General features: G+C 56.0%; 1 protein-coding gene across 8 annotated transcripts; it reads left to right on the forward strand.

The window, feature by feature from the left end:
• Positions 1-1,116: 1,116 nt before the first annotated feature.
• ZNF385A (zinc finger protein 385A) lies at positions 1,117-24,443 on the forward strand. 8 transcript variants are annotated; one of them, XM_069584228.1, is made up of 9 exons: positions 8,723-8,820; positions 9,209-9,511; positions 9,914-10,050; positions 17,643-17,753; positions 19,808-19,970; positions 21,868-22,110; positions 22,460-22,629; positions 22,846-22,941; positions 23,093-24,443. In XM_069584228.1, exons 2-9 carry the CDS (start codon positions 9,481-9,483, stop codon positions 23,321-23,323), a joined length of 1,182 nt encoding a protein of 393 aa, XP_069440329.1. In that variant the 5' UTR covers positions 8,723-8,820; positions 9,209-9,480; the 3' UTR covers positions 23,324-24,443. The 8 variants fall into 8 exon arrangements, with proteins under 8 accessions (XP_069440332.1, XP_069440337.1, XP_069440335.1 ...); XM_069584231.1 differs by lacking the exons at positions 8,723-8,820; positions 9,209-9,511 and adding an exon at positions 1,117-1,266; XM_069584236.1 differs by lacking the exons at positions 8,723-8,820; positions 9,209-9,511 and adding an exon at positions 3,433-3,523.
• Positions 24,444-24,598: the final 155 nt, after the last annotated feature.

Here is a 24,598-nt window from a genome sequence, read left to right on the forward strand (position 1 = left end):
CTGCTGCTTCTGCTGCTAAGTTGCTTCAGTTGTGTCCGACTCTGTGCGACCCCATAGATGGCAGCCCACCAGGCTCCCCCGTCCCTGGGATTCTCCAGGCAAGAACACTGGAGTGGGTTGCCATTTCCTTCTCCAATGCATGAAAGTGAAAAGTGAAAGTGAAGTCGCTCAGTCGTGTCCGACTCTTCGCGACCCCATGGACTGCAGCCTACCAGGCTCCTCCGTCCATGGGATTTTCCAGACAAGAATACTGGAGTGGGGTGCCATCGCCTTCTCCATGAGGGAATGTTAAATAGTTTACATACATTATCTCATCTAATTTCGATCAAATTAAATGTGTGAGGCAAGCACAATTAACCCCATTTACACAAGGGGAAATTGAGGTCCAGAGAAGTTATATAACTTGCCCAAGGTCACAGTCTAATTCAGCCTTGCCTGACTGTGAAAGCCCTATTCTTAACCGACATGACAGATGGTTCAGGTCTTTGAAGATGAAGTGAGGGAACCCCTCAGCATCCTCTGTCTCCTGGAGGCCTATCTTAAACTAATGTCCAGCAAGAGCATGGGGAGGGGTGCTGAAATTCAAATAGGATTGTTAGAGGCAAACGTGTCTATGTCCTGCTAGACTGAGGTCAGCCACCAGAGGGCAGCACAGTCACAAATTTATGGGAATTTGCAGAAGGGAGCCTATGTATGAGGTCCTCACCCTCTTCCCCCATCAAGACAATTCTTATTAACTTAGGCTCCTGCCTCGCAGTTTTAGCATGATCTCAAAATATGTCTCCTGGGAGTTCATACCTGCTCTACACTCCAATCTTCAACTTCTTAATAATTCTGTAACTCAGAAACTTCTTCCCAGAACCCATAAATGAAGGACTATAGGGAGGGCAAGACCTGATGAGGCAACGAGCTACCCAATATTTCCAAGGATGACAGCTGTGGCATAGCAAGGCACTGAGACTTCTCCAAGAATGAAATCCCATACTCGCCTTCTTGGGGGATGGGTGGGAATGGCAACAGCCATACTCCAGGGGCCAAATCTGAGATTTACACTATGATTAGGAGGAAATGAGGAGGGGAAGTGGGCTGTATTGGGCTGGTATCATGGGTGTGTCTGTAGTTAGTGCCTGTACCTTTGAGTCTGAGAATGACAAGGTCTCTCTCAAGGAGGCACAATACAAGGTAGGAATTCCCTGGGCTCAGAAGTGCTGCAGATGTAACCCAGCACCAATCTCTCTGTCGCTGAACTGTAATTCTCAGGCTCTGGTAAGTTTCGCCTTCTGAATCTCCTAGCTCCTCCAAAGCATGTCTGCCTCTCATCTTGAGACTTGAGTGATGCAGAGAGAAGAGAGAAGGGGAAGGCCCAAGTCCTAGCCCTGTCTGTGTCAGTGGAAACGGAAAGGAGGCCTGGGACGGGAACAGAGCAGCTGGGGGCGCGTAAGGGGGAGGGGGCTTAGGAGAGGCAGCTGGCAAGCAGGAAGCTGATCTGGGGGTCTCAAGTTTCTTGACATCAATTAGAGCAGCCGGCCTGGGCTCATTAGTAGCCTGGGGTGCAGGGCTCATCAATAATGAATTCACCCTTCACACTGCCCCCCTCCAGCTGCCTGCAAGGTCACCCCGCCCTCCAGCCAGCTGCCTCCCCTTGGCGAGCTAAGCAACCCCCCTTCTGAGACCCCTCTAACTCAGGGTCCTGGGGGGTACAGAGTGAGAGGGTGGACAAAGCTGAGGGCAAAGGGGTCTCTATCACTAATCAACTATGTCTGATGCTGACTCTAGTCTGCTCGGGAGTCTGCCCAGGAGGAGAAAGAATAGCAAGAGGCAAGGAGGGAGTATATGTGTGTTGGGGGTGGATATAACAAGAACTGGGAAGAGCAAGCTTGGTGATACGAGGCTGGAACAGCATGGTGGTAGGTCGGATCTGGACCCCAAGGACAAACTCTGATGGGCTAGGAGACCCTACCTCCTCCCCCAAGGTCAGATTTAGGCATAAAGCCACAGTCTCCCTAGATCTCTCGGCCTCTGGATCAGAACAAGACCAAGGCATTAGGACCCCCAGAATTCACTGGCCCTTGAGCTGGAGCATTTCGGCAGGTAGAGAAACAGATATTTTTTTCAAACCAGATCAGTGGGGTGAGGACAAGAAGCTGCTGAGGCCCAGAAACAGGAACTTAAACTTCCTGTACCTTAATTAGCCATATAGTCCTAAATTTCCTGCAGAACCCAGGAATGCTACGCTCCAGTCCTCTTCCTCTTTTCTAGACTATTCCAAGGCGCCAGTCCCCCCCCCCACCCTCCTCCCGACCTCTGTCTCCCCGCCTCCACTCTCCCTAAATCCTAAGTGTTCTAGTTCCTAGTCACACCTACTTTCCCTCTGGCTGGGGCTGGCCTGAAGCTGGCTGCTTGGCATTCTGGGAAATCCTCCCGCCCACCCTCCTGGGGCAGGTACAGACAGGTCCAGGCTGCAGCAGCTGCATCTTTTCCAGACACCTCGCAGACTCCCAGGCTCCAGCCTCATGCTGCGGTCCAAGTTGCCTGCCTTAGAATACATCCTGTTGGTGCTTAGAATACAGTGTCCTGTACTCTGCCCTGCCACCCCCACATTCTCACCAGCACATACAGTCTGTTCTATCTTCCATCCTCTCCTCCACCTTATCAAAGACCCCCCACCAGGCCTCTCTAGCCCAAGCTCACCTTAGTGGGGAAGGCCCTGGATAGACGCTCCCATCCCCACACCAATCCAGGCCATATCTACAAGGTTGAGCCTCAGTTCTGGATTTCCTGTCACCTCTGGCTGCCCTAATGATTTCAGTTGCAAGCATCTATTTCCACCTCTTTGGGTCCATTGATTGCAGTCTCTTCCCTCAGACCTTCCCTAGGACTTAGGCATTCAGATCCCAGCCAGAGATTAACCGGGGATCCATCTTCAACCCCACATTTCACCTCTGAGACCCAGCCCCCAGGCATCCTGCTGCAGAGCCAGAGAAACAAACGAGGACCCAAACATTCTCTGCCCCCACCCTCCACTTCTGCCCAGTCCATCACTCCGGAGAGGATTCAGGTGTTCCATCCACCCTGGCCCCATCCCTCCCCACAGTATTTAGACACCCCACCCCCACCCCGTATCAATCCATGGCTAGACTTCCCGCCCTCAGACTCAGCCCTTCCCGGGATCCCAGGCATCTTAGTTTCCAGCTTCCTGTGTCAGCACACACCGTCCTCTAGATTCTTGTTCCCCAAGCCTTGGCTGCAGTGTCACCGTAAATCCAGGAGGCTCAGGGGCGGCAAGTAGAAAAGAACGCGGGAGAGGGCGAGGAGCCGCCGGGACGCCCCTTCCTGAAGCCCCGGGTGCCCGGGTCCCCCCTCCTCCCGTCTTCACCTGCTGCGGGCTCCGCCCCCGCTCCGCCTCGGCCGGCCTCTGCTCCTCCCCCGACTCCACCCCCCTTACCCCCAGCCCGGCCAGAACGGCCCCCGGGACAGAGCGACGCGGAACCCCCGGGCGCCTGGGTCCCCAGCATGATCCTCGGTGAGTGGGCTCTGCGGCTCCAGGCTCCTGGGTCCCTCTCAGTAGGTCACCCCCCAACCTCGCGCACCGCGGTGACTGCGGCCGCCCGTCAGCAACCGGTTCCCCCCTCCCCCTTCATCTGGCTCCACATCTGGGGCCCCCTCCTTCCCCAAACTACCGCTTCTTCTCCCGGTAATCCTGGGAATGGTAAAGGGGGAGGCAGAGCCGAGTGAGACCCCAGCCCCACAATGAGCACATTGCGTATTCATGAGCCTCATGAATATTATATGACTGTCTACGAGCGGCTGGGGGAGGGGGCTGGCCTTGGCCTGGTGGAGTTGAGCGAAAGGTTCTGACCCGCCCCCCCCCCGCCCCCAGCGCCTTCCTCCACCCTTAGCTCAAACACCCCGACCCCCTTCTGAGCCCAGGATAAGAGGGAAAGGAGGAAGTGGGGGGGCGGGTGAGGGGAGAAGATGGTGGGTGTAGTTTCGAGGTGTGTGTGGTGGGAGGTGGGAACCTGAAGGCTGAAGATAAGGGGTCTGGGGAGAGGCAGAGGGGAAAACTGTCCATCCCAGGGCCCCTGCAGCTCGGATCCTGCCTCCGCAGGATCCTGCCCCAACACGCCGGGACCTGCCCCTCTCTCTCCCAGCTCTGGCGGCCCGGGCCCTTCCTTCCCGGCTTCCTTCTTCTTCCTTCCTCCCCCACCCTACCCCCACCCCTGCCTTGGGCCGAGGGGCACCTTCAGAGGAAGGGGCAACGGAGAGCATCAGGATGGGGGAGGGAGCCTCCCGCGGGGCTCCACATCCCTTCAACCACAGCCACCCCAGCCTCATGACCTACATGGGAAGGGAGCCCCGAGTGGGGGAGGAGAGGACTCTCAAAATCCCGGCTCCAGGCCCCTGCCTCCACAATAGTCTACCGGTGGACTACTGTGCTCTGTCCTCTAATCTTTGATCCCTGCCCTGGCTAGGCCAGTTCCTGGGCCCTGTTTGTGATGGGAGACTGCCCACCAGGTCAGGCACCTGTGGGCTCCCTGCCCCCATCGGGGACACCTGGCTCCATGCTGGCGCTCCAGGGCTGGCCTGGCTCCCACCTCAGCCCTCTGCTGGTGCCTCCTTGGCTCTTTTGCTTTTCTTCTTTGGCTTGACCCCTGCTGACTCCCACTAGGGGTCTCTCTTCCCTTCTGCCCTCCTTCTTCCATCTCTTTCTCTCCCCCTCCTGTATCTCCTCATTCTCACCACTCCATGTCTGCCTCCCTCCACCTGGCACTCCATCAAATCCATTAAATGAATGAGCCAACGGAGGCACGAATGACTGGTTGCTTGCTTTCCTTCCCAAGAGGATCTCTAGCAGGGAAGAGACTCCCCTCCCATCTAGACAATCCCTACCCTTGTGTGACCCCCACCAACACATTTGGAGTCGGGTCCCCAGAGCACAGGCTCCACATTCCTCCAACCTGTGCAATCCCCCACACCCTGGCCCCTCCCTGGGCACGAACCCCAGAGGCAGCATCACGCTTGTCTGGGACAGACCGGTTGGAGCTGTGCTTCTCCTGGTCAGTAGGCCCTGGAGAGGACCTCTGCTAGTACCAGACCAAGACCCCACCACAGGAGGAATGCCTGGGGCCACCAACTGGACCCCCACCACATCTGCCTGAGGACAGACACTGTAATTAACTCTCTCCTTGTGCCAAGCCCATAGACCGGTGGGAAGCCTGGTGGGCCACACACCTAGCTCTCTTAGACAAGGAAAGAAGGAGGGAGGAAGCTGCCAGCTGGGCCTGAGGCCCATTCTAAGGTTTTCAGGTTCTAAATGCTGAGGTCCACTGAAGCTGTGTGTGGGTGTCCTGCCCAGCAGGCACGGCCCAGCCTGCCTGTTCAAGAACTAGACTGTGGGCCCAGATTTAAGGTGGTGACTCTGGGCTCAGGTTCCCTATTCTGAGCTTTTCTTATGCTCCTCTGCAACTGGGCCCTTGGTGTGGTGTTATGGGGGTTAGGGGCATTGAAGGAGGCCTTTCCAGTCAGGCTGGGGAAAATTTTCCAGGGGTCTTCCTTCTTCCTTTCCTGGCCACCTCCTCCCTTTAGGCCCTGCCCCCACCTACATCCACCCCAGGGTTATTAGGGATGATGTTTTGAGTAGTTGTTCATAATCATCCCCTTGTTGCTTTCATCTCTGACTTCAAAGCCTTCCCAGCACTCAGCCTGCCTCCTGCCAAGACAGGGGAAACTGAAGCAGGGGACAGATACCTGACAGCTGGTCAAGAAAGTGAGATCTAGCGGTTCCAGGCTCTCCCCCCGAACCCCCTAGTTTTAAAAATGTCTGGGGTTTAGAAGAGACCAAAAGGCCTAAAGAGAAAAAAATGGATTAGAGATGAGATTCAAGTCCAGATGCCAATCTCATTTCTCCTTTGACCCCAGAGCATAATTCCCACTTTAACACAGTGTTGACCCCTTGTTTTTCACGACCATGGGCCCTAACACATTTGCCACCCTAACCCCAAATCCTCTCTCTGATTTGAATCTCATCCCGGTCTAATCTCCAGACCAACACTAACCTGCAGCCCTACCCTAGCACCCTTCCTGGATCCTGTTCCTACCAGACGCTGCCACTCCCAGAGCCAGCTCATGGCAGACACTCCCATTCTTTGCCACAGGAGCTTCAGGCCCCAGGCCCACCTAAGAGAGGCCAGGGCTGGGACTCCCACCTGGTCAGAGTTTCTGGGGAGAAAGGAAGGAAAAGACCAGCCCTGAGTGGGATGGAAGGAGTCTGACCTGGCTTGGTCGTGGATTAGTGCTGGAGGGGAAACCTGAACAAGATCAAAGTGCCTAGGGCCAGGTAGGGTGCAGAAATGGGCAGATGGACATGCATCCAAGGGACCGAGACCTCACCCCCTAAACTGGCTGGGAACAGTCTTTAATAAAGCATTTGGCTTCTCCCAGCAGAGTTGGGTGGGGCTCTATCTGCTGGAGGTAATTACTCTAATGAGTCTCCCTCTGGAGTGGCCTGTCCCAGCCAGGCCCCAGCTCCTCCCTGCCCTGCCTGACATGGTGTGCACGCCCACAGTCCTGTGCACTAGCACACACATACATACTCCGATTTGCTGTCCACCTCCTCTTCCTCCAAACCCCCCTGAAGCCCTCACCTAACCAGCCATCAGGAGCCCAGACTTCCTGCTTCATTTCCTCCTGCGAAGCCCTCTTTATATTCTTGCCCCTCCCTCTTCCCCCCCTAGTAAAGTGTGGTGCCTGAAAGCCCCGTCTGGAGCCAGCCATCCAGATTCAAATGCCTCACTAGCTGTGTGACCTTGGTCAAGTAACTCCCCCTCTCTGATCGATGGCCGTCATCTAAAAGATGAGGATTTGTTTATTTAGCAAACATTTATTGAGCTTTCTTTGTGGCAGGCCAGCACTGTACATGGATTTGTTCTATCTTTTCAAAAACTCCACAACGCAAGATACCATTGCTCTCTTTTGATAAAGGAGAAGTGAGACAGAGAGTTTGGGAAACAAGCTAGTCACCCAGCTAGTGAGCAGTGGAGCCATCCACAGGGAGGCGTGTATGTACAGTGCCTGGCATACAGTGGACCCCCAGAAAGTGGCAAGTTATTAATAAAGTGATTATTCCCAAGAAGGAGAGGAAAGGACTGAGGCTTGGGCTATCAGACTGAGAGGCCTGTTTCTGCTCACTGGGTCCATAAGCTGCCGTCTGCCCCTCTTCCACCCCAGATCTCAGTGGAATGGACCCAGGCACACGAATCTCTAGCTGTCCATTTGGGTTCCTCACTTCACTCCATCCTTAGTTCCTTCCTCCCACTTCCTCTTCCCTCCCCCCACCCTTGGGCTCATGTCAGTGGAAAAGATGAGTTGCTGGCCAGAGGGAACCAAGTGGTGGCTACCTCTTTTCTTCCAGCCCCAGGAGGTGCATGGAACTTGCTCTCCATTTCCTCTCCTTGGACAAGATGGAAGCCTTGCTCATATCTTTGCTGAATTCAGAGTTAGACGGGAGCACTTTGGGGTTATGTAGCAGAGGAAGAATTTGCTACAGAGGGTGACAGATCGTCATTGAAATCTCAGCCCTGATACTTACAGGCTGTGTAACATCAACCAAGTCTTTGTAACTCTTCTGAGCCTCAGTTTCTTCATATGTCAAATGGTTAAAACCTAGTATTAGCTACTGCATAGAATGGTTCCCTCAGAGATAAAATGTGCTAATACTCAGAATGCCTGGATATATTTGTTTTTCTGTTGCCTTTTGCGGAACTCACCTCTCTCCTTTGAGTTGGGTGTTTGAGGGGTAGGGACCTGGAGAGTCCTGAGCCAGGGAAAGGGTCAGGGAGCTGAGCTGCTGCCCTCTCTGGGGCCGGGGCAAGTGCCAGCCCCTAACCAGCTGCTCGGGGTGGGTGCTGGGTGCCGGGGACTCTGGGAGCGCTCAGGTTTCTCTCACCATTCCTGATGCCGCCCGGGGCTCGTTAAGGCTGCCCTGGCCTTGTGTGCCAGGCAGGAGGGGGTGGGCACAGAAGGGAGAAGCCACGGGGGGAACAGAGGGGAAGGGGAGACGGTCGGCCCACCCCGTCAGCCTGTGCCTCCCTCTGTCTCCTCTCTCGTTCTCTGTTTTCTGGCCTCTCTGCCCTGTCCCTAGCTCTGTGTCCAGCGTCCTGCGGTATTCTGCTTCTCCCTCATTTTACTCTCTTCGCCTCTCCATTGTCGCCTATCCTCTTCTCTCCAGGCGTCTGTGTCCCTTTTCTCAGTCACCTATTTCTGCTTCTGTCAGTCTTTCCCATTCTCTCTCACTCACTTTTGTCTGCCTGTCTGTCTGTCTCTCTTCTGCCCCCCTACTCCCTCGCAACCTCAAGGTGAGGAGAGAATGGACATGACTTACAGACCCTCAGCTGCCCAAGGGCCAAGGCTAAGCATCCCACCCTTCTCCTTCAGCCCTTAGACGTCTGCCGCCCAAGCTCCCAGCAGCCTTGACCCCTCTCAGCCTCAGGCCCCTTGGCCACCACGCAGTCATAGCAGTGGGTGAAAAAGGCAGACCCCTCCAACCTTCCTGGACCAGCTCCCTGCCCCCAGCTGTGCCTGAGCCCTCCCCACCCCCTCCCTCTTGCCTCTGATTCCCCTAATCCCTGCTCCCCCGCCCTCCCCTCTGCCCCACTTTTCCAGGACTCTGATTGGCTGGTTCTACTGACTGGACTGGGGGTGGGGGCTGGCAAGGGAGGGGGCAGGGGGCAGAACCAAGGGAAGGGGACGCTGTCAGGCCCAGGCCCCTGGGGGGCCAGGGCCAGGCCACTGCCTGGGGGCAGAGGGCACCAGACACTGAAGGTATGAAAGGGGGCTGTCTCTGAAGGGAGCAGGAAAGGATCCGGGTGAGGGGGGACCCTCTGCCCCAGTGAGGTCAAGGGAGGACGGGGCTAAGCTTGCAGCCTCCTGGGTTTGCCTTTGTTCCTGGGAACCCCTGGTGCTGGCAGGGGGTTGCTGGAGCCGTGAAGGGCAGCCAGAGTTCCCTGACCGGTGGACAGTGAGATCGCAGAAAGGAGCTGGGCCAGCAGAAGCTCAGAGGGGTCCTTAGGGCCTTGGGGACCACCCCGTGGAGCCTGGCAGGGCTCCTCCCATGGCTCTGGGGGAGGAGAAGGTTTCAGGGAGGGTAGTGGCGTGGCTGGCCTGGACTTTCATTTCCCCTTGGGGTCAGACCCAGGCATTCCCCTCCCAGAGGCCGGTCACAGTTCCTCCTGCAGAGCCGGAGTGAACATTCCGGCAGCGACCAACAGAGGTGCCTGGGGAAGACAGACCAGTTGGGAGAAGGAGCTCTGAGAATGGTCCCAGGCAGCCCGCCTCCCAGAGCAAATGCCACTCGCTGACCCCGGACGTCGACAGTTCATTATGAATTACAATTGGGACAAAATCATAACTCTTTAGGGAGCCTGAAAGATTCAGCAGCCCTCCTTCAAATCCAGGTCTCAATATTCCCCTCTAAGCAGTGGGATGAATCACTCACCTGACTCTTCTCCCTGGGGTAAGCCTTTGGGATCCCCTGGGGAACAGCAAAACCGGAAGAAGGGAGTGGCCAGGGGTCTGGGACTCCCAGTCCTGCTGGTCTGTCAGGCGGCCTGCAGATAAGGCCTGTGATCTTTCTGGGTTTGTAAAATGCCTAAAGGTCTTGGCAGAGGGAGGCTGGAGAAGGGGGAAGTGAAAATCACCCCGAAGGGAAGAACCACAGATCTGCACCCTCCCCCAGGCCCACAGGGCACCTTGCTCCATTGCTCCGGAGCCAGTCAGCAGGGGGAAGTGTGTGTGATGGGGGTCGGTCGCACTTCTGAGTTTGGGGGCCCCAGCTGGGGATTGGGGCTGCCAGGCTTGGGTGGGGCTCCCAAGTGTCAGTCTTCCTGCCCGACATAATGTTTTCTCTGCCCTTTAGGCAGCTTGAGCCGGGCAGGGCCCCTCCCTCTGCTACGGCAGCCCCCGATCATGCAGCCCCCACTGGACCTCAAGCAGATCCTGCCCTTCCCACTGGAGCCGGCACCCACTCTGGGCCTCTTCAGCAATTACAGCGCTGTGAGTAGCAACCTGCCTGTCTGCCTTCGCCACCCTCCTGCCACCCGGCTCCTTCTCTCCCTCGGATCCATCCCTGCCTTCTCCTATTCTGTCTAATTCCTTATCTCAGGGCCCCATCCCTCACTTCTAGTCAGTTACAAGCATCGCTGACTTTCTGGTATACTATTGACAACAATGTCCATAATAGCTAATAATCACTGAAGTTCGGCTACGGGCCAGACACTGTGCTGAGTGTTTTATGTGAATCATCTCATTCAGTCCACCATCGAGAGAAGTCATGAGACCTAGACTGGAGGCAGTGACGACAAGGAGATGGAAAGAGAGACTCCACAAGGGCATAGGCAGCCTGTTTGTAAGCTCCATCTCTCTGGAGCCCACTGTTGGCGAGGGGAGGGTTAGTGTGGTAGGGCTTGAAGGGCCAAAGTTGTCTAGATTTAATACTATATGAAATAGGGTGACATTATCCATTCTTGATCAGGAGAGTGAGCTGGAAAAGCAGTGTTTGAGGCAGGTGAGTGGGGCAGGAGGGAAGAGAGCAAAGGCTGGAGGACAGTGGCCAGTCAGGAGGCTGGCCCTGCAGTACCAACATTTGCATTGCACTTTGAGGTTTGCAAAGCATTTTGCATATCTCAGTCTTTATAGCAACCCTAGGGGTAGCTGCCATTTTACCCTCCTTTTACAGATAAGAAAAGGGAGTACTGACTGTAAACAAGGTGCTGTCCAGAGCCTGCAGGGGAGCCTGGAGAGCCAGACTAGGCCCATGACAACAGCAGAGTGAGCAGGGGAAGGGGGAGGGGTGAGGTGTTTCCAGGGAAATGTTCACAGGGTACGGTGACCAACCAGGGTTTGGGAATCAGGGGAGAAGAGAGAGGATGAGTCAAGGATGACTCCCGGTTTCGGGCCTCGGTGACCGAGAGAAAGAAGTTACCTTGCCAGAGGCAGGGGGTCGGAGGAGGCTGGCCTGGGGTGAGGCTGCTGAACTCACTTGAAGTCATGGTGAGTTGGTGGACCGGTGGGACATTGAGCCAAAAATGTCCAACAGACAGTTGGAACTTGGGGCCTGGAGAGTTGGCTGGAACTAAAGGTTTGGGGAAAGTTCAGCTTTATTCAACTCAAGTAACCCACCATCAAACCATATCCAGTTATGAGCATATTGAGCATCAGCTATGCATCAGGCACTGCATAAATGGTTCTGTCATCGTCGTCGTTGTTGTTTTGGCCACACTGGGTGACTTATGGGATCCTAGTTCCCTAACCAGGAATTGAACCTGGGCCCTCAGCAGTGAAAAAGCGAGTCCTGACCAGTAGATGTTTCTTTACATGTGATCTCATTTAATCTTCTCACTACCCAACAAAGTAGACACTATTATTCCAGTTTGACATATAGGAAGACAGAAACTAAGGCCCTGAAGGAATGTATCTAAGTTGACACGGTACGTGCCTAAGGTATGATTTGAATGCAGAGCATCTAACTCCAAAAGAGTTCTCTTCATACCTGCTGTTCCCTCCAACCTCTTCTCAGGAATCCAAATCAACATTTGCATTGCACTTTGACATTTACAAAGCATTTTTCATATCTCAATCTTTATAGCAACCCTATGGGGTAGCTGCCATTTTATCCCTGTTTTATAGACAAGAAAACTGATAGTGACTATAAGCAGGGTCCTGTCCTAGAAATGATGGAGATGTGGGGATAAATATAACCTGCTCCAGTCCTAAAGATGCTTATATTCAGGGAAGAAGTATAGATGTGCATGAAATGATCTACAGTGCAAAGCAGAGGAAGGGTTCGAAATATGGCAAAAGAGACAGTCACAAAAATTCAATTGAATGACAAAATTTTTGAGCACCTACTCTGTGCCAGGCACTGTACCGGGTGTCAGGGACACACGACTCAGTCTGCTTGGAGAGCTCACAGTGTAGTAGGAAAGATAACAATTTAGCATTTACCCTATAGTGTGAGAAGAGCTGTGCTGGAGGCATGCAGCTTGTAGGGCAGCCCAAAGGAGTATCAGAAAAGACTCCCTGGATGTGGTGAGGGGCCAACTGGAGCTGAGCAGGAAAAAAAAAAATAGTGGAGGAAAAAGGGATTGAAGCTGGAGCATTGACGTTATGATTTGGGCTTTGAAGAAGTATTAGTAGGATTTAAAAAGGGGCCTCAGAGAATATTCCAGACTGAAACAAGGACTAGAAAAGAGCATTTGAGAAACTGCAATTGATTGGGTGTGACTGGAGCAGAAGGTGCTGAGAATACTTTCCCCGCAATCTGCATACCTGACTGACACTTAACCTCAGGTCTCCCATCATTGTCCCCATTTATTTTTTATTTTTTGCCACATCATGCAACATGCAGGATCTTAGTTCCCCAATCAGGGATCAAACCCATGTCCCCTCCATTGGGAGCATAGAGTCTTCACCACTGGACATCCAGGGAAGACCCCTTTGTCCCCATTTTATAGATGAGGAAACACAAACCCAGAGAGGTTAAGTAACTTGCCCAAGGTCACAAAGCTACTTAGTCTATTCACTTGGCTAATCCCAGATTTCTGACTCCCTGGGTTCATGGTTCCACGGCCTCTCGTGGGGACAAGCCATTTAAAGCCAGGAGCATGGATAAGCTTGGAGAGAGTGTGACCAGGTTTTGAGCAACACCAACTTTGGCATCAGACTGACAGGCTTCAAATTGATGTTCTGAAAGTACTGGCTGTGTGACTTAGGCAAATTACTTAACCACTCTGAATCTCAATTTTATCAGCTGTAAAATAAGACAGCAATAGTACCAACTCACAAGTTATTGTGAGAATTGTATTACATAATCATAATGCCTAGCATGAAGTAAGTTTTCAAGGTAAGCTGCTATGATTATTATGTTATTTCTTTTGTTTTTATTTTATAGATGATCAGAGAGAGAAAGGTAGTTTGGCCAAGGCCCAAGCCTTGGGGAATATGCAGAACTAGGCAGTGGTAACAGGAGGAGGCTCCAGCAAAGGAAATGGAGGAGCCACAGGAGGGGGTGGGGACAGAATTGGGTTTTTGTTGAGTTGAAGAAGCCAAGTGAGAGTGTGTGGCAGGCTGCATCAATAGTGTCAAATTCTGCAGGGGAACAAGGACTGCAGAAAAGCTGCAGACAGGCCTTGGCAGTGGTGTGCAGCAGTTAAGTACAGGGCTTTGGAGTCAGGCTGCCCAGGTTTAAATTCAAATCCCAGTTCAGCCACTTACTAGCTTATGACCTTGGGCAAATTATTTAGCCTCTCTAAACCTCAGTTCCCTCATCTATAAAATGAAGATAATAATAGTACTTACTTCCAATAGTGGTTGTGAAGATTAAATTAGATAATCCATGCAAAGAGCTCAGTCCACAGGCTGGCACATTCCAAGGGCTCAATCAACATTAGATGGTGGTGGTGATATTATTATTCATGGCAGAGTCTCCCCTTCGCTGCTCTAATACTTCCAGATCTCTCCTACTCCGGTAGTTCTTACTCTTTAGACCCCTCCCTGCATTACTCATCCCTCTGCCCTTGAATATCCCTCACTGTCTCCCAAAGACAGACTCTCTCTCTCCGCTTCCTGGCCCCTGCTTCGCTCATCTCTCGGCCCTAGGTGGAACAGAGGGGAAGAGATCCAGAGATGAGAGAGCCGGAATTTCCTAGGATTTATCCAGAAAAGGATAAGGAAGTGTTTGGGGGAGTGGGCTGCTCTGCCCTCCTGGCCCTCATCCCCCAGTGCTGTCCCTACTCGACCGCCAGAGGGCAGCAAGTGCACGAAGCATAAGCTCTTCGGGACGCTGGTTCTCCAGCAGGTGGCGGGCGAGCGGAGCAGGTGGGAAGAGGTTAGGGATGATGTCCCCAGCCTGAGGTCGCTTCTGCCCTGGGCGACCCCAGCTCCACCATCCAGAGGAGTCACTAGGAGAGCAGTGCCTGGCACCTGGGTACCGGGGCTCCGTCTCCCATCCCTAGCAGGGGAAGTGACATGTAAAAGGGGCACGGGGGCGGTGTGCAGAGGGAGCAGGAGAAGGGTCGTCTGTGGACTCGAAAGAGAAGCTGTTAGCAGAAGAGCGAGGGTGGAAGGGGTGAGAGAAAGGAGAAAGGTCCAAGCTAGAGAAACAGGGTCGGCTGTGGGATTGGTAGGGATATAAGCCCCAGCAAGGTCCCCAGTGGAGGAAGCCCAATGGGGCGTTTGACCCATGCCGCTCACCAGGACCAGGTCTTCCTGGAACGAGTGTCTGGACATGGACACCCCGTCCTCTTTTCGCCCTAGCGCCCCTTTATCCCTCCCGAGCTCCCTATCCCCGCCCCCGTGCTTGGCCCTCCCACGGCCCCGCCTCTGGGGCGGGCTCCGGGCCGGGCCGGCGCCGCCTCCCCTTCTCCCGGCCGGCCCGGCCGCACAGCCCCGAGCCACCCGGGCAACGAGCGCCGCGTCCCCGGCCTGCCCGGCCCGGCCCGGCTCGGCCTCCCCGCCCGGGTCCACCAACCCGGGCCATGGAGCCGCGTCCCCCGGGGTCCCGCAGGGTAAGCCACCCGGCCCCTCCTCTCTCCCTGGCCCCGGCGGCTGCCGCAGCGGCCCCCCATCCCCGCCCCGCAATCCCCGCCCGCTCGCCCCTGTCCGACTCCCTACCTCTCTGCCTGGTCCTCGGGTTATCCGGCCCATCCCCCACGACCGGCGCGGCCCTAACCAATCTCCGGATCCCATCTGGCGCCCCGCAGCCTGCTGCCACCATACTGGATACCCCGGCCTCTGTTTCTCAGATCCTCGAAGTCCCCCAAATCTTAAGACTTCCCATCAGGTCCTACACCTACCCTCCGATTGCCACGCCGCTGCTCAGATCCCTAAAGCAGCCCTGACCCCATCTCAGCCTTAGTCCTCTTCTTAGCATCCCTCCCCCACCAGCTTCCACCTGCTCTTTGGACATCCTCTAGCCCCTTCTCTTTCCTATTTCATCCTTCCTGCCTCTCAGGTCTCCCCATCCCCGAGATTCCACCCCTTTCCCTTTTTTGTCTTTATTTGGGGGGGATGGGGAAGTGGGGTGGTCAAACAGGGGCAGTGGTGCCATCAGATAAAGGGCAATGGAAGGAAATATAATCAGAGCCCCTCCTCGTGTTCCTGATCTGGTTTCCCCCTTCCCTCCCCCTTGCCCTTCCTGATTCATTTTGCCCCAGCTTAGAGGAGCGATTCCCTTTCATGTCTGCTGTTGGAGGGCAGGTGGGAGGGGACTGTTCTGTGGACTTTTCCAGACAGCATCTAGGCCAAAATCCTAGGGAAGGGGCTCTGGAGTGGAATGGGCTCTGGGAGACGCTGGCCTCCACCCTCCCCAGAGAGCCCTCATCTAGGTCACCAGGGCCTCTTGACCTTGGCCTGGAGCAGCACTTCAGTGGTTCACATTCCACCTGCGCAAGGATTGGGCCCAGGAGCCTTCACCTTCAGCCCGGTGTCTCCTCACTTCCCGGAGGACGGGGTGGGAAGGACCCACCTGGCTGGGTTGCTGCCCTCTTCTCTACTTACCCCCACCCTTAGCTGGTGTTCATGGACTTAAACCTGAGGAGTGGGGTGTGCAAAGGAAAAGGCTCTCGCCCTGCAGGAAGGACCCAAGCCGGGGAGGGACTGTTGGCAGAGGATGGATGCTGGGACGGTCAACTCCCAGGTCATCCTCAGGGCACTGGTCCTCAGCCACCCTGGGGAGCAGGCAGAGGTGCTGGGTGGGGCACAGACAGAACCCAGGGCCTCTGTGTCCCCCTCTCCTTCCCACTTCTCTCTCCCTACAGTTTTCTTTGACTTAGGTTTCCTGGCCCAGATTGGGTTTCTGTTTGGGCTGAATTCCATTCCCCACCCAGCATGTGAGGACGTCCAGGAGCTGCGGGGATCCCTGGGGCAGGGTTGGGGGTCCCTGATTAGGGAGGACTGTCGGCTAGGGGCTGAGAGTCGAGTGCAGTCACATGTCTCCTCTTTGTGATTAAAGCCTGTCTCCAACTTGGTCTGTCTATCTTTCTGCCAAACACATCGTACATTCACACCGATAAACACACAGCTGAAGATTGCACAACCTGACCATTCATGGCTTCAGCAGAGCCCCCGACACAGAAATGTTGATCCATAAATGATGTACACACAGCACGTGACACGCCTTCACACTCCACCCCTGCACAGATTGATCATAGCCTGCCTAGACACACACAGACACACCCAGTCTTCCCCTGTTTGGCTTTTCCCCAAAAAGGACCTAGGATTCCAGGAGGTGAAGAGTAAGCCACTGAGAGGGGCTGCTTCCAGCCATGGGCAGGCCAGGCAATGGACATTTGTCTGTCAGCCTGGTTATCTGAACCTGGTTCCTGCCTCTGCTACTGCCAGGGGGTGGCCTATTTCACAGGGATGCAGAAGCCCCTTTCTTGACATTAACCCCAAGCAGCCAGTGAGACAACTGAGGGGAGCAGAGAGGAGCCAGGATGTGTGGGCCCTCCAGACTACCTTCTTCACCCTGCTCCGTGTTCCTGTCTCTCACCACTGCCTCCTTGGGAATCATGAAGACCTGGGCACAGGGAGGGCCTCGCCTAAGGAGCTATGGACCCCCCTCAGTCTCCAGCAACGTTTTTTTCCACTTAATCATAGGAGATAAGGTTTCAGCTCTCATTTGGTTCTAAGCTTACGAGAGATCACCCAGTCCTGCACAACCTCAACTGCATTCCAGGCTCGCCTCTCCCTGGCCACTGAGGGGCCAGAAAGGAGGAGGAAGAGCAGGGAGGCAGTTTTCATGCCTCTGGGCCCCTGGCTTCATCCCCTGATAGCAGAAAGCCTCAGAGAGAAACTCCCATCCTCTTCCCTCCTCATGTGAACTCTTGGCAGGACACTGCAAAGACATCTGCTGATCCAGGGTGGGGGCAGAGGCCGTTCCTAATCCCGCCCAGCCCCACAGCCCTGCCCTAGAAGCCCTGTGACCAGAGAGAGGGAGTTCAGAAGATGCCTGGGCTTCCTCAGGCCAGACCGGCTTCTTAGGTTCCCCTTATTCCCCGTTAGTCACTGGATCCACCTACTCTTGCCTGAGTTCTTTCACTCCCTCTAGAAACTGCTACTCTTAAGAGGTCCAGGGAGTGAGCATGTTAGGGCAACCTGGGGCCCAGAAATGGGAAGCTAGGAATATCTGTCTCCTTGGCTTGGCTTGGTTGAAAGGCCGGAAAAGGCTTTAGCTGAAGGCCGTAGGATCTGGGATGCTCTGGGGACTTCCTAAGTGGGCCTCTGGTGGATTAGCTCAGGAAAAAGGTCATTGTGACAGGATTCGACCTTCATGGTATAACAGATGGATGCAAGAGTCCAGGTTCAAGTCCCAACTCTGCTATTGACGCATGCTGTGACCTTGGGCAAGCCACTTCTACTTTCTGTCAAATGGAAGCATTGAGCTAGTGGCTCTTTCAGGGCCCTTCCAGTGCTATGAAGATTGGGCTGGGAGAGAATCAGGGAACCGAGGCTCGGGGCCTTCTGGCCCACTGAGGAGTGGGGAGGAAGCTCTGGGCACTTTGTTTCAGCCCAGCTGCTGCCATTGGGGTTATGATGGACATGAGCTTGTGCTGGGGTCCCTGGCTTACCCCAGCCTGCTTCCACAGATGGACCCTGTGCAGAAGGCTGTGCTCTCCCACACTTTTGGGGGGCCCTTGCTCAAGAACAAGCGGCCCGTCATCTCCTGCAATGTCTGTCAGATCCGCTTCAACTCTCAGGTAAGATACCCAGCCACCCAGTGGGTGGGGCGGGCAGAACAGGGGCTGCGGGGCATCTTGTGGGAGGGTGGGGGCTGGGAGCTCTGGGTCAGGGGTGGGGATTAAGGGGGTCTCAGAGGATACTGCAGGAGGGGCGGGAATGATAGAAGCCCTTTGGAGGGACCGGAGATCTTTCTTGGGGGACTCAATTCAACTCATAATGTTTCCAGACATTCTTCCTGTGCCCTATAACTTCCTCCCTCAGGGACTGAGGCATTCCTGCCTCAGAACTTCTTAGAACACAGGTGGCCATCTGTGTCCAGGTGGGAGCGTGGCCTCTGGCCCGCTGGTCTTGGGTGCAGGGCTGACTTGTATGACTGGCTCCCCTGCAGAGTCTGTGTACCCTCCTTATTGTTGTTTAGTCCCTCAGTCGTGTCCGACTCTGCGATCCCAAGGACTGAAGCCTACTAGGCTCCTCTGTCCATGGGATTTCCCAGGCAAGAATACTGGAGTGGGTTGCCATTTCCTCCTCCAGGGGATCTTCCCGACCCAGGGATCAAACCCTCAGGCTCCTGCACTGGCAGGCAGATTCTTTGCTGCTGAGCCACCCAGGAAGCCCAGTGCCCTCCTTGGCCTCTGCTAAACTCCTCCCAGCACCCCCCACTTCCCTCTAACCTCTTGGTTTCCTCCTGTTTCCAAATCACACCCAAGGTCTGGCCCCTACTGCTCTCCTGTGGGAAAGTGTCTCCCATGGGAGAAGCCACCCAAACCTAGGTGTCAGAACCAATGTATCTGGCCTCCCAGATTATCCTCCTCTGAGGCTCCCTTTTCTATGGGTCTGTAGGGGACTCTGTGGGGTGCAGGTTCTGAGAGCTTTTGGAGAAAAACAGCACAGCCTCATTCTGCTGAGCAGGGGAAAAGAAAGCATGTTCTATTTCTCTCCCCAGGACACACATATATACACACACACACACACCATGCTGCCAGACTCTGCATACCACTGCCCCACCCTGGGCTGTCAATCTCTTCCTGCCCATCCACACCTTTTATTTCTACTTTACCCTGTCTGGATGTTTTTGTGGTTCCAGGATTGTGTATTCTTAGCAGAGGAGGCATGCAGGGTGGGGGTGGAGCCAGGACCAACTCAGATTTAGACTTCACCTTGACCTTGACCCCAAGAACCCCCTCTCCCAACCCTGGCTCCACTCACTGTGAGACTGGAGGGGCCAGGGGCCAGGGGTAGGCAGCCCTCCCCTCTTTCTGCCCTCCCTCACCCCCACCCCCCCCACCCCCCACCAAGCAGCTCTGTTTTGACAGCTGTCTCTGTTGCTGTCTCTGTCTCCAGAGTTGGGCTTGGGGCCAGGGTCCTCCAGGGTGTCCACAGAGGCCTCAGGGAAAATGAGACCAGGGGGGAGTATTCAGGGTAGAGCCCAGGCTTCAATGCTCCTGGGACTCCCAGCTTGAGCGTGGAAGCAGCAAAGCTGGATGCTGGGGCCAGGGACATAGGCGCAGAAAGGAGATGCAGGCTGGCTGGATTGCTCGGCCCCTCCCATTTCCCCTGTTGGTGTGAGTGGGCTTCCCAGGTGGTGCTAGTGGTAAAGAACCCGCCGGCCAATGCAGGAGACATAGGAGACTCGGGTTATGTCTCTTTCCTGGGTCGGGAAGATCCCCTGGAAAAGGGCATGGCAACCCACTCCAGTATCCTTGCCTGGAGAATCCCTTGGACAAAGGACCCTGGCTGGCTACAGTCTATGGGGTCACAAAGAGTCGGACATGACTGAAGCGACTTAGCACGCATAGACGTGAGTTCCCTTTCCCTCAGCCCTGGACAAGGTGGGAAGCCTGAGTCAGCAGCCAGGCCCTGGGTGAGGTGGTGGGGTAGAGCCCGGGCTAGATGGGGACCGAGGTTCCCCGTGACTGAGCCCCAGGAATAATCAGGGCTCCTCGGTGTAAAGCTTTACATATCCCTGGCGTGGGGAGAGCTTTTACTGTAGCCCGCTGAGACCACCCCAGGATCTGATAGATCCCAGATGAAAGGTGATCTCAGATTCCCTTCTCTTCCTCCATCCCTAAAGAGCCAGGCTGAGGCACACTACAAGGGTAATCGCCATGCCCGAAGAGTCAAAGGCATTGAGGCTGCCAAGACCCGAGGCAGAGAGCCCAGCGTCCGGGAACCAGGAGACCCAGCTCCCCCAGGCAGCACCCCCCCAAATGGAGATGGTGTAGCCCCCCGTCCAGGTAAGTCCAACACCCCCACACCCTTCAACAGATCTTGTCTCCTCCATTCTGTCCCCACTCCCAGAACTCTCCTTTGCTTTCATCTCTCTTCCTCAGCCCCCACCCCACCCCCACCCAAGGTGAGTCCTGCAGCCAAACATAGTGATGCAAAATTTCCATCCTGTCACCCCCACTCCCGCCCCAGCTCCTCTCAGCAGAGTCCCCACTCTCTGTCCTCCCCACTGCCCAGTGACTCAGAGAGGGGCTAGGGTGAGGCCACCTGGCAGACTTCCTCAAGAAAGAGAACCATCAAATGCAGGGAAAGGCCCCTTCATCTTGGGCAGAGGAGCAGGGGAAACAATCAAGCTATCTGAGGGCCTGCCCACGGAGGCTCCCCGCTCCACCGGGGAGGAGTGAGCCCCGGAAACCCAGGCAACTCCCTGGGTGATCTTAGGTAGATCTTTTGACCTCTCTAGGCCAGAATTTTCTTTCTGGGGACATGAGGGACTGAGACTTGAAGATCTGTGAGATTCTTTCTCCCTCATGGCTGATGGCCATCCTCAACCATATTCCCAGCCAAGAAACCAGAAAGGACTATCAAGACAGGAAGATCTGAGCCACCCCCATCCCGGGATTACCACATCAGATGTCAGTCAGGGCCAACTCTAGGGAGACTCAGCAACCCCATGTCCTCCTTGTCCTTGCCTGTCCTTCCTGCCCCACCCTAAGAATGAGAACTGGGAAACAGGTCCTCACTCTCACCACACACACACATGTACACACTGTCCTCAGAGATGCACGGATAGGGCAAGCAGGTGAGCTGAGTTCTAATTGTGTTCTAGCTGCTTCTTAGCCTGAACATCTTGTGTTCATTTGGTAATGTCTCTGTCAAAGGGGACTGACGATGGTGGTGATGTAGCTAACACTGCCTGTCTAGCACCATTCTCAATGCTTAATGTATACTACCTCACTGAGTTCCTAGGGTACCTCCCTAAAGAGGTAAGGAAACCTGTCCTGCTTTTGAAAGCCAGGAGGGCCTGTCCGGATTGAGATATGAGTGTGCTGTCTAGATTGGGATGGAGATAAAGAATGGCAGAAATGAGGAAGAGAGAGGGGAGAAAACAAGAAAGATCCCAGGATGGACCAGAGATCCCAGAATGGACATCTGCATGGCTCGGGGTGGGGGGGGTCTCCTCCCACCAGCCCCCCATCCCCACCCCTACTCCCACCCCCGGCCTCTCCCTGACCCGGAAACTGGATCAGCCACTGGAGCAAGAATGGGAGCGCTTGAGTTTCCCCTGTGCAGAGGCCAGAACCCAGCGCTGAGGACTGGGGCCTGTGCATCTTTAATCGAGCCATGAATTATAGAGCAGCCCACATCCCTGTTTCTTCCCTCTCCGGTTCTGCTGTTTCTGTTTCCCTTTCGCCATGTCTGTGTCTGTCTCCCCCAGGCTCTCCTCACCTCGCTTCAGCCCCTTCCTAAAATTCTTTGGCATGCCTCCCCAGGGACTGGGCAGGCCTCTGAGAGGGGGCTGGCTGGGCCTCTGAGAGGGGGCTGGCCGGGCTGAAAGCCCAGACTGGCTGGCAGGCCTTGGAGGGGAGAGTCTTTGCTCCATGCCCCTCTCACCCTGGCTAGACTGGATGCCAGCTTCACCCTGGCTGAACGGGAGGCTGGTGGGTCCGGACCCGTCAGCCTCCCAGCTTACAGAGAGCGAGCCAGGCGCTGGAGTCTCACACCCAGCCTGCGGCAGCTGGACCACATGTGGCTCTGGTCCAGGGCATGAGTGCATGCATGTTGTCACAGGGTGGGGACTCCTGGGCCCCTGCCCTCCAGGAAATGAGGGTAGGTCTCCTCTACATAAAGAATCTTCTCCGAAAGCTATCTGGGATGATCCCTATGTTTCTCCCCCAATGACAGTTTCCATGGAGAATGGAGTGGGTCCAGCCCCAGGATCCCCAGAGAAACAGCCTGGCTCCCCATCCCCTCCCAGCGTTCCGGAGACTGGTCAGGGTGCAACCAAGGGTGAAGGGGGGACTCCAGCCCCAGCTTCCCTGCCTGGGGGTAGCAAGGAAGAGGAGGAGAAGGCCAAGCGGCTGCTCTACTGTGCTCTGTGCAAGGTGGCAGTGAACTCCCTGTCCCAGCTCGAGGCACATAACAAAGGTAAGACTCCCCTCCCGGCCCCCATGGCCCTGTCCTCAGCCAGCTACTGCCCCCTACCTCCCAGCTCCGCAGTTTCCTCTACGACTCACCAGCCTGTCTCCCTCCCTAAGCATCTCTCTCATTCCTTAGCCCCTTGCCTCCTCAGTTTCCTCCCCACCCCCTCCCTACTTTATTTCTTGTAACTGTGACCCTCCCCTGACCCACCTTTGAAAGGGCCACAAGGGGCTTGGCAAACCCCCACACCTGATGCAGCCCCTCAATATTGTAATTGGAAATGTGGGTATTTGAGGCTTCGTAGACCTGGAGAATTTTTCTCCACCCCTAACCCCCTGCCCTCTGTGGGCTCCAGGTACTAAGCACAAGACAATTCTGGAGGCCCGAAGTGGACTGGGCCCCATCAAAGCTTATCCTCGGCTGGGGCCTCCCACTCCCGGGGAACCAGAGGCCCCTGCCCAGGACCGAACCTTCCACTGTGAGATCTGCAATGTCAAGGTCAACTCGGAGGTCCAACTGAAACAGGTGGGTCTGAGGCCTTTCGCGAGAATTCTCGGGAGTTCACCTGCTAAGGGGGAGCTCGGGGGAGGGCATTTCCTTAGGGTCCCCCTTTGGTGCCACAGAAGGGGCAGGCCCAGGTGCTGAGGTGTGAGTTCCCTGTTTTCCCGTGGCTCACGGTGCGCCCCCCCCTGCCCACCCCCTACCCCACCCCCCATCCCCGCCCCGCACTGGTCCTTACAGCACATTTCCAGCCGGCGGCACCGAGACGGCGTGGCCGGGAAGCCCAACCCGCTACTGAGCCGTCACAAGAAGCCTAGGGGCGCTGGAGAGCTAGCGGTGAGGCCTGGACGATGGAAAATTTGGCCAAAGCGGGGTCCGAGCCGGGGGAGGGGAGGAGACGGGATGCTGGCCGCCCTGGGAGAGGTGGAGTTGGCCAGGCCACAGAATGACTATTCCCTCTCCCCTCCCCGCCCTCTTCCCCCTGCAGGGCACGCTGACTTTCTCCAAGGAACTGCCCAAGTCCCTGGCCGGCGGCCTGCTCCCCAGCCCCCTGGCGGTGGCTGCGGTGATGGCAGCGGCAGCAGGCTCCCCGCTGTCTCTGCGCCCGGCTCCAGCCGCACCTCTTCTCCAGGGACCGCCGATCACCCATCCCCTGCTCCACCCCGCCCCCGGGCCCATCCGAACTGCGCACGGACCCATTCTTTTCTCCCCCTACTGACCTGAAACCTGACCCCTGAACCCCCTCCCATTCAACCCCCCTCACCTCCAGCCGGGACCCAGGCCTCCGGGCGCCCAGCCCGCCCCTCCTCCCGGCACTCCCTGAATGATCTCTCTCCCTCCCCCCCACCCCGAGGTACGGGGTTCCAGGAAAGGGGAGGGGTAGCGGGGGAGGGGGGCTTCAGAAGGGGGGGAACACCCCAGATCTCAGGGAACCCCGCCCCCTGCCCTTCCCTCTCCCCTAGAAAAGGGGGGGCCGTCTCACCCCTGAGCCCCCTTGGAGACACCCCCCCTCCCAAAAGCCATGTCCATCCAGCCCTTCCCCCCAACCTAGCACAAAACGGGGTTCACAAGCCATGGTCGGGGTCCAGGGGGCAGAAATGGATTTTCTTGGCAATAAGCGGACTCTGGGACTCCGGCGCCCCCTACCCCCAAACTGAAGCGCTTCCGTGATCACCCCTGTCCTCTGCAGGGGGAGGGGAGCAGGCGGAATCCTGGGTCCCTCATAAGCACTTTGGTTTTACCGCCTGCAACCTCACTGTGCCCGCCCCGCATCATGCCCCAGCCCAGGTCTAGCCGGGCCCACGGGCAGCACTTAGGGGCATCTCTGGCATTTGGGTGGGACCAAGTAGATGCCCCTATAGACCCATTCCCTCACCTTCTTCCTTCCCAGTCCGGATTCCATTCTGTTCACCAGCACCCATCGCCCAAGGGGTACCAAGGGGGGCAAGGGGTGTCCAGTCCAAGCCCACCCCCGCCTCGCCTTCCGCAAAACTGTGAGCAAAAAGCAATAGAAGCCTCGCCCCCGCCCCGCCCCTTTCCGCAGGATTTGCAGTCTGTAGCCTCCCCCATCGCAGCTCCTAGACCTCACGGCTGTCCCCTCCCCCCAGACACCTCCACTGCACAATTCGGGCGGGGTCGTGACCTTCCCTCCCTCCACCCCCTGTGCTTTCCGTATCGTCAGCCCTCCCAGCATCGACCCGGGAGAGGGATGGGCCCCTCTGGCCTTCCCCTCCACATCAACTCTTTCTGCTTGACGATGTAGCAACCCCGGCCCCCCACCCACGTCTTCCCCTTTTCCCAGTCCCTGACAATAAAATCTGGATTCGTTGCCCTCCGTCCCCCAGACTCAGACTCTCAATCTTTGCCTGCTGTTTTGGGGAGCAGTTGCATCAGAAGGGGTGTGTGTGTGTGTATGATGGGGGTGGGGGGCGGGGAACGGCACCCAGGAAAGAGAGACAGGAGGAGGAGGGGGACGGGAAAACCCGGCTGGGAG

Source organism: Ovis canadensis, chromosome 3, assembly GCF_042477335.2.
Source record: "Ovis canadensis isolate MfBH-ARS-UI-01 breed Bighorn chromosome 3, ARS-UI_OviCan_v2, whole genome shotgun sequence".
NCBI lineage: Eukaryota > Metazoa > Chordata > Mammalia > Artiodactyla > Bovidae > Ovis > Ovis canadensis.

What these genes read in the sequence shown, in the direction of transcription:
- ZNF385A (XM_069584228.1), top strand. Translation starts at nt 9,481, where the DNA reads ATGAATCACTCACCTGACTCTTCTCCCTGGG. An exon ending in TCTTCAGCAATTACAGCGCT is followed by an intron (nt 10,051 to 17,642) that starts GTGAGTAGCAAC and finishes CTGCTTCCACAG; the next exon opens with ATGGACCCTGTGCAGAAGGC. An exon ending in CGGAGGTCCAACTGAAACAG is followed by an intron (nt 22,630 to 22,845) that starts GTGGGTCTGAGG and finishes TGGTCCTTACAG; the next exon opens with CACATTTCCAGCCGGCGGCA.